The 11,671-nt window shown below is 34.6% G+C and overlaps 1 protein-coding gene across 1 annotated transcript; it reads right to left on the reverse strand.

Annotated features, from left to right (window-relative positions):
* Positions 1-5,846: 5,846 nt before the first annotated feature.
* Positions 5,847-10,312, reverse strand: LOC132183203 (G-type lectin S-receptor-like serine/threonine-protein kinase At4g03230). The gene is made up of 8 exons (XM_059596605.2): positions 8,920-10,312; positions 8,143-8,604; positions 7,670-7,822; positions 7,341-7,552; positions 7,038-7,248; positions 6,675-6,912; positions 6,416-6,566; positions 5,847-6,330 (listed from the first exon to the last, which is right to left on the reverse strand). The coding sequence occupies exons 1-8, from the start codon at positions 10,292-10,294 to the stop codon at positions 6,034-6,036; spliced, it is 3,099 nt and encodes a 1,032-aa protein (XP_059452588.2). The 5' UTR covers positions 10,295-10,312; the 3' UTR covers positions 5,847-6,033.
* Positions 10,313-11,671: the final 1,359 nt, after the last annotated feature.

The raw sequence follows: 11,671 nt of genomic DNA on the forward strand, positions 1-11,671 counted from the left end.
CCAAATAATATGACTCTCAAATATGACAAAACATCAAATCATACAACTCTCAGATATGACAGTATCATAAAGAAAAATAGGATATTCGTTCATCTAAATGTTCTCAACATCTTGTTGGACAGCAGCCTTTGCCAAAAGATGGGTTACCATATTTGCTTCTCTCCTAGTGTGCAACACTTGCCAGGATTTGAGACTATTTATGATTAATTTCGAATCATCTACAAATTCCCCATACTTGCTCCATTATTGCTCTTCCTTACATAGTGCATGTTCGATCTCCAAATCATCACTTTTGAGGACAGTGGCGGAGCCACGTTGCCCCTTGGGGGTGCCGTGGCACCCCCAAGGATTTTAATTTTTTTTTTTTTTTGGTTTTAACCCTTCAAATAAAAAATAAAGAAAAAAAAAATTTTACAAAAAATTCTATTCTTTTTACCCTCAAAATTCTTTTTTGTTTTAACTCACGGCACCTTCAAAAAATTGTTTTAACCCACGGCACCCTCAAAAAATTCTAGACAATTTTTTTTTTTTTTTTTGCTTTTCTTTTGTATTTTTATCTTTTTTATATAATATCGACATGTTACATTTTTAATATATCAATTTGAGTACATATTTATGAACTTTTATAGATATTTTTTGTAATGCATATATTGTGTGAATTACTAAATTTTTAGGATAAAAAAAATTTTTAAGACGCAAAAACATTTTTAATGTCACATCTAATATAAAATGATTGGCTCCACCACCAGTGAAGGACTTCTTTCGTGAGGCACGAAACAGTGGAGGACTTCTTTCGTGCATGTACTGTTCACAGTCCTCTTTCGTGCATATCCTTTTCATAGGGGTAGTGGAGGACTTCTTTTTTAAAAGTCATGTCCAATACGATTATTGCAGTAAAAGATAATTTCAAGAAATGAGTGATAACAGGAGACCAATGCCACTCACGTTTATTCTATTCCCATACCAACACAACTTGTCAAACAAGGGAATGAAATGTGTGTATATAATTGGTTCACTTTCCATTTGTTAAAGGCTTTAGAGATTTTAGTGGAAATATATTTTTTTGACGTAAAAAAAAAAAAAAAAAAAAGATTTTTTTTTTTTTTTTTTTTTTAGGAAAAATGAAAAAGTATGGATGTTTTGTACGAAAAAGTGAAAATTTTTTATTTTGTAATGATTTTTTTTTAACAGTAATAAAAAGTGATTTGTGTAATATAAAAAGTAAGAATGTTGAGAAAATGAAAAAGTAAGATAATAGTATCAAGTCTCAAAGGCCTTTGCCAAACGAAACCTAGGAGTTGTTTGTTATCAATTTGTGAAAAAAAAGAAAAAAGAAAAGAAGAATAATAATTAGTATAAAAAAGTAAAAATAATTATATTAAAAAGTAAAATTTTTTGTTTTATAATGATTTCTTTATTTGAATAGTAGTAAAAGATAAATGATATGATATAAAAAGTAAATCAGTGGTGGAGCCACGTTGCCCCCTCACTGCACCCCCAAGGATTTTAATTTTATTTTATTATTATTTTTTTTATTTTATTTTTGGTTTTAACCCACGGCACCCTCAAAATAAAAAATAAAGAAAAAAAAAATCTTTTTACAAAAAATTCTATTCTTTTTACCCTCAAAATTCTTTTTTGTTTTAACTCACGGCACCTTCAAAAAATTGTTTTAACCCACGGCACCCTCAAAAAATTCTAGACAATTTTTTGTTTTTTTGTATTTTTATCTTTTTGATATAATGTCGACATGTTACATTTTTAATATATTAATTTAAGCACATATTTATGAACTTTTATAGATATTTTTTGTAATACATATATTGTGTGAATTACGAAATTTTTAGGATAAAGAAAATTTGTAAGACGCAAAAAAATATTTAGTGGCACCCCCAATATAAAATGGCTGGCTCCGCCACTGTTTGAGGATAACATTGCGAAGAGCTAGATCTACGCAAAGGACCGTAGCCTTCCAAGCCACATAAGCCTTAGTTGAATCAATGATGAACATCACTCAGGAACTCATTGTTGCTATTACTTATTACTTTTTCTTTAAGAGACGTTTTTTTTTTTTTTTCTTTAAATATTTTAAATATTTTTTGAAAAACACCATTTCGTTCCCCCTCTCGTCTCCATGGACTTAGCTCTATGCAAAAACCAAAAATGGCTCAACAGTAGGATTGCAATCAAACCGAGCCAACTATTGAATGTCCAATTTCTTCACGCCGATTTGTGGGGAGGCCAAGCCTTCATATACATACATACGTGGTTAGTAAAAATCACTAATTATATATGTGGATTTGGATAGTGATTTTTTTTTTTTGTTTTGACATGTCTGCATAGAAGAGAAGAATGGGGTTTTAAACTAATGACCTCTGTTTCATGACGTATGGTCCCCAATTGATTGAGCTTCTTGAAGATAGGATAGTAGTTTTAAAGTATGCAACTGCAATTAATAACCGCATTTGGATACCCTTATTTATATATATATACAAATTCACCGACCACACTTTATAATTTGTATGTTTCTATTTTCTGGATCATGGGGTATTTATATTTTCCTTATTATTTTTAATTTTAAATGTGAAATTAAGATATGGATTTCATCTAAAACACTAGGGCTTAAAAAAAAAAAAAAACTAAAAGCAAGCCCAAATCACTAAAACAAGGCCCAAAACATTTTCAAAATCATTATGAGACCCAAAGAAGGCCTAAAAGTCTTAAATAAGCCTAAAAGGCTCATTAACTGATATGCAAATATGCAAATAGCTTAGTAATCAATTGTGCGAATCCAATTACCTAAAAGTGATAATTATATAACGCAGATGGGGAGATGCTGTTATTGCTAATACCTAGTGAGTACTAGTCCCGAACAAAGCCGCAGACAACACCTTCAATATATGACTTCCTCAAAGTCCAATTCCCAGCCTTCCTAATCTTCCGAACGCCCACATTTTTTTATTATCTAATTTTATTTTTCAATTTTCAAGGGAACCAAACAGAAACCACCGAATCAAACCAAAAATCATCTTTCACTCACCGAACCGTCAAGGTCCAAGCACTCGAGAGGTGGGTCCCGCCTCTGGTGGCATCTACATGCAGAAGAAGCGGTTCAGGGACGGTACTCCTTGGAGGAGCTGCGGCGAGGGGTCCAGCTGGGCTAGTGTAGTGTACGTTTCTAACATCACAGAGACGGAGAAAGAGAAACGTTGGTAGTAGGGAAAGATTGAGTTGAAAGCAATTTTTGTGGTGTACGCATTCATAGCAGCTTTTTCGTTAGTATTTATAAGTTTAGGAAATCAAACTATTTTTGCTTTCGTATTTAAATATATTTTACAATAGCTTCTTTTTTTTTTTTTTATAGTTTTCTATAATATTAAAATGTTATTTGTAGGGAAGGGAAGCAGCTTTAGGGGAGCTGCCAGGAATGCTGAGTGATTATTCAAATGTTTTAACAACTTCCTGTTGCCTCAGAGTCATAATGTAGGGTTTCCGAGTGGGAAAAGATGCATTTCCTTTGTCTTCACTGGTTTCACACCCTCCCCTCCCCGTACCGCCAATTATATATGAACATGTGATGCTAGTACTACTTATAAAAAATACCCTTTTTTTTCACATAAATGAATTTATGTGAAAGAAAAAAAAAAAAAAAAAAAAAGCATCAGAGCCGAATATCACATGTTCTTTTTGTTTTTTTATTCATTTATGTGAAAAAAAAAAAAGAAAAAAAGGTAATAGTGTTTGGTATGAAAAAGTAAAAAATTTCTATTGTACTAATTTTTTTATTTGGATAGTAGTAAAAAGTAATTACTGTGATTTAAAAGTAAGAATGTTAGGAGTTATATATATATATATATATATATATATATATATATATAATGAATGGCTCTTGCCAAATGGAACCTGGGTCCACGCATTCTTGCACATGAACATGGAGTTGCTATTCGATCAGCTGCCGTATTCCATTTCACCTAGGGTACGCAGACTTTAATCATTTATGGCTCAAACATTGTTTTGTACTTTCTGATAAAGTAATAATTAAGTAATTAAATTTACTTATTCTTATAAACATAAATTTTGGGGACAAAAGATGTTTTAACTTAGTATCATTGATGAAAAAACCTAATATTACGACTCCAAACGACACCTATTTTGAATGTATAGGTGTTTCACACAATTTATGCGGAAAAAGATCTGACCTAACAATTAATAAACAACCAAAAATATATGAAACAATAAACAATAAACAACACAGATATTTTGGTTACGAAGAGGAAACCAATTAGAGAACTCTCTAATTGTAAAACCTCTCCGGGGCAGCCAAACCCAGGAAATCAACTAACTCAGTAAAAGAATAAAGGATTACAAGACGTTCACACTTACAAAACCTTTGCAATTGACACGATCTTGTATAAGACAAGCGACCCACTTGCCTTCTACCGCAGTAGCCCTTTCCAGAGACAGCTGGCACAATCCTTCTACGTGATCTCCCTTCACCGGAACTCCGGTTGACTTCGCATCAACAATCAACAAGTAAACACAAACGATCACTCTAAGAGAGAGAACAGACTCTACCCTCTTAGCACACAAAAGCGAATTCTAGATGCAGAAATTCGTACCTCTCTCTTTCTATAGAGGTGTATTTATAATAGCCCCATCATCCCTAGACCTAGTAAAGAGTTTATATTCATTTAAAACTGTTACAGGTACGCGGCGTCCGGACGGGAACATGTGCCGTCCGGACGGGACAACAAAACACAGCCAGAAAGTGTTTTTAACCCATGGCCGTCTGCAATCTCGTCCGGACGAGATTGCACACGAGCCATTCCGCCCAGCTTCGTAGTCTTCTCTTTATCGCCCGTTTTGACCCAGTAAACATTGGAATTAGCTAAACCTTGTGAAACATAACTTTGTAGATCCTTGAGTTAGCTTTCCAACGCCGCAAAGATTACTCCAATCAGAGGCTTGAAACTCAAGATATGACCTTTTTAGTAAAAGTCGTCCGGACAGGATTCAGACGAGACTACAGACGAGGCTCTCGGGAATTCTTGTTTATCGAACTCGTCCGGACGGGGTGCAGACGAGACTGCAGACGAGGCTCTCGGGAATTCCTATTTATCGAGCTCGTCCGGATGGGATTGCAAACGAGATTGCAGACGAGGCTCTCGAGAAAAATAGAATTCTTCGAGCATCCGAACGGCACTTCTTCTCATTCGAACGGTAATTGAATGGATGATGAATCTTGGCACTTTTGGTCACCATTTTGCTTACCGAATTAAGCCAACAAGAACTTACAATTGATATCTTGAGATTCTTTAAGGGTTATAGGTCTTTATTTTGAAAGAACTTACAAAGTTAAATTCTGTACAGAGGTGATATATTTACTTTCTGGCCTCCATCTTCCGTACAGCTACGATCTACATCTAACAAAGTTACAATCTTGCCCAAGTCTTGCTAACTAAACATGAGACTCAAGCGAAAGGAATCAAACAAGCAACGACTATTGATTGGCATTATAATATTACATTGGAATAATAGACGGTGGAAGAGTAAATTTAGGCTTTAGGATCTCATTGAGGATTGAGGAACTTGATTTAGTCAAAAACTAGGCAGCCAACTCCGGCTCAACTTTACCTAACTTAATTCTTGCTTGTAAATAACACTGCTCAAACCCTCGGCCAGAAAAAGCAAAAAGAAGGAAAAAGAAAAAAAAAAATTATTACACTTGAATTAGTAGAGATTATATGCAAACTTGAACTCGAAAAAGAAGAGTGACCAAAGTAGTTATTGGAAGTATGTGTTACTTTACAATGACTAATACACAATAGCAAAAGAAATTACAATCATTACCAAATACAGTTACCATAAATAGGTTTCAATTAAAGGAATGGGTATTGGGAGAAAAGTTTCATTTAGATGAAGAACTAATACAACCTTCTTTTATATGGAAACCAATATTTTGTCCACTAAAACCTTTGCAAATGTAGTAAAGGACAGCTGGCAAGATCTTGCATTTGTACCATGCATTATCAATCATCTTCCTTCGAGACTAATAGTTAATTCTATATTTGTTTCCAGTGTAATAGAATTAGCTGCGTAGGAATGGTCGGTCCCAGGAACAAAAGCTGGCCGTTTTGGAGTTGAAATTGTTCCAACTTCACTATCAAGCATTGCAACAACATTTAACATGGTAGGGCGGTCATTTGCGTCATTTTGTACGCATAAAAGTCCAATATTTACGCACTTCACGAACTGGTCTGCATTGCAAACTTCACGTAGAGTATGGTCCATTAAATCCAACACCTTGTTTTCTACCCACAATCTCCATGCCTGAGACAATTTTAAAATCACAATTTTTATGGGAGTATAAAATGATAAAAGATATTAATGACAACAGAAAATTAAACAAACTTACATAACCTAAAAGGCTTGGGGCAAGTTCTGACTCATAAAATCCTGTATTCTTTTTTCCACTTATAATCTCAAGTAGAACTACACCAAAGCTAAAAACATCGGATTTGATTGAAAAAATTCCATGTTGTGCGTACTCCGGAGATATATAGCCACTGCTTACCAACATATATATTTCATTAGTAAAGAGATATAGCACTCATATATTTTGTGTAAACAAAGTTGGGGAATTGAAACTTGTCTATAGTCTAACGCAAACTTACTGAGTTCCAACTACTCTAGTTGTGTTTGCCCCAGTTTGTTTACCTTCAACCATCTTTGCCAATCCAAAATCAGATATTTTGGGGTTCATATCGTTATCTAGAAGAATGTTACTAGTTTTCAAATCTCTATGAATGATCCTCAGTCTGGAGTCATGATGAAGATAAACAAGCCCACGAGCAATTCCCAAAATGATTTTGAAGCGCATCTCCCAGTCCAAAGACATGCTTAGCTTTTGATCTTGCAAAGTATCCATTTGCCATTCAAGAGAACAATTATAGCAATAGTAATGAATCAGCTTTTACTCAAACAAGATAAATTTATCAAGCAGTGCAATATATTAGGAATTTGGTTTAGAAACCAACCAAATATAAATGAGTCTAAGCTTTTGTTTGGCATGTACTCGTAGAGTAAAATCTTTTCATCTCCATTTATGCAATATCCTCGAAGCCTAACAAGATTCCTGTGTTGAAGTTTTGCAATCAACACCACCTCGTTTTTAAATTCTTGTAAGCCTTGCCTTGAGACACTTGAGAGCCTCTTTACAGCAATCTCTTGACCTCCTGGAAATGTGGCCTGGGATCAAAGTCACCATACTCACAATATTACCACTAACCAAAAACTAGTTTACATGAAGATTAAATGGAAATTAATGCTGTTAAAATCACCTTGTGAACAGACCCATAGCCCCCCTTTCCAAGCTTCTTTGCATCTGAGAAGTTATCTGTAGCAGCTAGAATGCATTCCAAATCAAAAAATGGTACATCTATGCCATTCTCATCCTCTTCTCTGAACTCACCCGAGTCCATCAAGTCTTTGACATGTTTTTCAGTGTCTAATGCACGTAATACTCGATTTCTTCTGCTACTTTTTCTACTTTCTGTGTTAAGAAGACAATCATATATGAAAGGATAAATAATTTTATTTTCATTCAAAGGGGCAAAACCTCAAATGATGGACGCTGCACAGTATGCATTATGAAAAGCGAGGCCTATACCTTCTTCCTTGGCCTTCTTTCTTCTCCATACATATACAAAAGTAATGGAACATGTGAGAGCAAACACGCTTATAATCAAAGGTACCATTTCACATAGAAGCAACCGCTTCTTTCTTTTTGAAGGCTTTTTAGACGACTGGGGAGTATTACCTTCTACAAGAAAGAGATAGGACACCCATTATATTAGTAAAATTGAATAAGCTCCAATCACTATATTAAAATGATAATAAATCAAATTTAATTGACAAATTGTACAGAATTATTTTTGCAATTATAATAACAATTTTTTGGTCAAGGTCATGATCATGATATTGCTAAAAAGATGACTTTGAAAATTCTAGGAAATAAACACCTAATTTCTACGTAAAATTAGAGGTGGATTATACATAAAGTAAATGAAAACTTTTCAATAACAAAGAAATCTTAATTAGCCAGATTATATCTTGATAAATATATATGACTAGCATCCTTACCTTTAGTAGTACAATTTAAATTTGAGACATCCCAGAAGAAGTCTTGCTTGCAAACACACCTATTCTTTCCATCTTTTGCTATATTGCAATTTGAATTTGGCCAATCCTTGCAATCTCTGGAAGAATTACAGCTTGGCTGCTGCGGGGTGTCCCAACTAATCTCTATTTCATCTTTAACTTCAGAGCTATAATTCCTCTTGAACGGCAATGACACATTGAGCAGTTGAGTTCCTCTTGAATTTATATCATATCCTGCATATTTGACTTGGATGACAAATGTCTGTGCACTTGGATCGATTTTGGTGACTCGATAGGTGCCATTGGGTGCCTTGAAGCTAACCTGGCCCGAGGAGGTGTTGCAGTAGAAACTAAAGTAGATGGGGTCACCGCAATTTATTCTAGTGCTTAGTGGATAGGGGATCAAGTTTGAGCCACAAGGCTCACAATTCCTAACTGTTGATTCTGCAAAAGGTATAAAATTTGGAGTAGCAATTAAACACTAAAAGATGAGCTTATATACCTTTACTAAATTAGTCATATCAGTATCTGTTATGGTGCACTTGAGATTTGAGTCTCATTGAAAAAGTACAAATAAAAATATTAGTTAATATAATTAAGTGGACCATAGCTCATTAGCTTATACTTTTGGGTTAGCTAAAATAATGTTTAACTATGTATATTAATATACTATTGATAAAAACTCGATAACGACTTTATCTCCAACAGAATGTGTGGATGCAATTAATCCCAGCATATTCGAAGGTGTAAAAGGAGTACCTATAATAGATTTTGGCACGCGGACAGAGAGGTTACAAGCACGGTTTGTGTACTCCTCTTGGAGATTACTTAGTTCCGAAGTCCAAATTCTGCAGTTGTCGATCCCAGTAGTTCGTTTCGTGCTGTTTTGAGCTACCTCATATGAATAAGCCTGGCACAAGCTCACGGCAAGGCACTGCTTTCTGCATTCTGTTTCATTTATTTCGGGGAAATCAGAGTCTGGCTTGCCCACTTTCATCATCTTTAAGTTCAAGAACATGTCGCTGTTGTCAGATGATGTCGAGTTTCTCCTGCACCCGTCTAAAAAATCTCCAGAATCCCAATTCTTGGGGTTAGCAGGCTGGAACCCAGGCAAACATTTGCAGATCAACCTATTGTTAATATTGCAGATGCCGAATTCCCCACAAGCATGGTAAACGCCACATTGGTCTTCCGGCTTTCTCCATATCAAAGACCAATTTCTCTCGTCCACATCCCACTTCAGATACTGTAATTCCCCCGTATAATTCATCACTAACCTTGCGTAACTATCATTCGTATAATTCATCCTTTCGTAATTATCCAGCCGAGGTTGTTTTGGGGAATTTGGCAAAAGTGGGCACTTGGTATTGCTGAAATTTGACAACAAGTAGTCATAGGGCATTTCATCTGAGGTCAAGAAGTTGCCTGACATCCAACTTCTCCAATAATCCAACGGCTTTTTTGAGATAACGTAGTGGCCCTTTCCTCCTAGATCTTGCTTAAACGTGAAATTCCCTTTTCCCGGGTCACCATCACCTGTCCATGAAATCAACGTGAGGTGTTCATCCATCTTCATACCTGGAAGAAATGTATCAGTTGGATTTTGGAAGCTCTCCCAAAGACTCTTCGCCAACTGTTCATCCCTTAAGACAAGGTTTCCAGAATCCATGAGCTTCACAGTATGATTTGTAGACGAAGAATTCTCAACACATTTTGTACTCCAATAATCGTTTCCGGTAGTATCCCAAATCTTAAGGTTGCCATCTTCTGCAATTCCAAAAGAAACTCCAGTGGAACGGTCAGTTACTGGGTTGTCTCTGTTGGCAACCCATACAACTGTTTGTTGATCCCATTCGTTATACCATATCCCGACATACCTTTTGGGGCTTGCGCTTCCCGTTGCCTTGAAGAATCCCAATTTAAACCTTCTTCCACTGGAGACAAGGGTTGTTCCTCCTCCATCGTCAGTAATCCGCTCGCCATGCTTCAAAGTATCTCTAGCATAGCAATCGACACGACAGAAACACAAAAAGAGTATGTACAAGAACAAGATGGACGACAGAAAACTTACAGACAATATGCAGTTGAGTTTTCTCCTTTGGCTTGCCATTATCAGTAGACTTAGGGATTGCATTTTGAATCTATTAAAAAAAAAAAAGAGAGAACGCATTTTGAATGCTAGGAGTACAGTGTCTCATCCTTAGAACACCCCACCTCCCGTAAACTTCAAATTTATTCTCCCACATTCCGTGCGTGTCTGAAAAGCCCCTTAGAACCGCACAAACTTTGATTTTCTTTTTTGGCATAACTAAATCAGATAATAGAGATGTGGCGAAGAACCCCACATCTCGTTATAAAAAAGTTAAGGAGAAGTAATTTCATTAAAACACCATGCAAGCATAGAACACCACCACCGCTGCCCACACTTTCCTGTTTGGAGAGCGAGAAAGTGAGACAATTAGCGAATTAGCTAAAGTATTTCATGAGAGGGAGAAAAAATTTTGGAGAAGTTGAGGTTAAAGAAGATTTTTTTTTTTTAGTAAATTTGGTATGATCCAATGTTTGGGTAGCATTTGTTTTTCTTATTCTAAGTTCAGGTGTCAATTTTTTATTGGTGAGCACAAAATTGGTAAGTTTTTGCCACGCCTCACAAAAGTTAATTATTCTGAAGCCCAGTAAAATGGAGTAATGGTAGGGTGGGTTTGTGTCTCTTTTATATATGATATGACTTTTAAAATCATAAATAAATTAAAATTTAATAATTATTATTTTAAATGCAATAATAATTTTAAAAATTATACCACTTGTAAGAGCATTTTTAGTGGTCTCATTAAATTTTACTCACAAAAATAACAAAAAGTACATTTTTAATTATTTTAACAACACACCTTTTTAGAGCACATACAGCAGCCTCACTATTTTAAGAATTCATTTTCACTATTTCATTTAAATAGTATTTTTCAAAGATTTGTTTATTCTTTCTCTAACTTTTATATATTTGAATGTTTGTATTTTCTTAATATCTATTTTAAGAATATTTGTCTTATTGTAACAGTAATATTTTTAAAAATTTGTAATTTTTCTAATGGTGATGTGGAGACTCAAACTGAAGGGATGAAATGGCACATAGAAATGGCGCCAAATGTTGAGAGAAGAGAAAAAGAGTATGGAGAGAGGCTGCAGAGAAAAGGGAAAGGAAAAAAAAAATGAAAAGCAAAAAGGGAGAGAGAAAAATTATATTTGTTTAATTAATAGGTGAATAAATAATAATTTTTTAATTTGGTGAGTATTGTTTATCTCATTACTTTTTTATATTAAAGTAATGAGGCTGAAAAGTAGATATTTAAGTCATTTTAATTAAATTACCTCACCAAAATAACTAAAAAATTATTTTAATGAAGCTGCAAAGAGTGCTTTAAAAAAGTAATCCTTCTAATATTATTTTAACCATTGAGTAGTTTTTCATCCATATTGTTTAAATTCCTTAATAAAATTTTTGTTTGAAAACAAT

This window comes from Corylus avellana, chromosome 5, assembly GCF_965113065.1.
Source record: "Corylus avellana chromosome 5, dhCorAvel1.hap1.2, whole genome shotgun sequence".
Classification (NCBI taxonomy): Eukaryota; Viridiplantae; Streptophyta; class Magnoliopsida; order Fagales; family Betulaceae; genus Corylus; species Corylus avellana.

Excerpts from the sequence above, each read along its gene's own strand:
- LOC132183203 (XM_059596605.2), bottom strand. The coding sequence starts at position 10,294 with ATGCAATCCCTAAGTCTACTGATAATGGCAAGCCAAAGGAGAAAACTC. Across the intron at positions 7,823-8,142 it reads TTTAAATTGTACTACTAAAG|AAGGTAATACTCCCCAGTCG; the intron begins GTAAGGATGCTA and ends TCTTTCTTGTAG. Across the intron at positions 6,331-6,415 it reads CCCCAAGCCTTTTAGGTTAT|GCATGGAGATTGTGGGTAGA; the intron begins GTAAGTTTGTTT and ends AAATTGTCTCAG.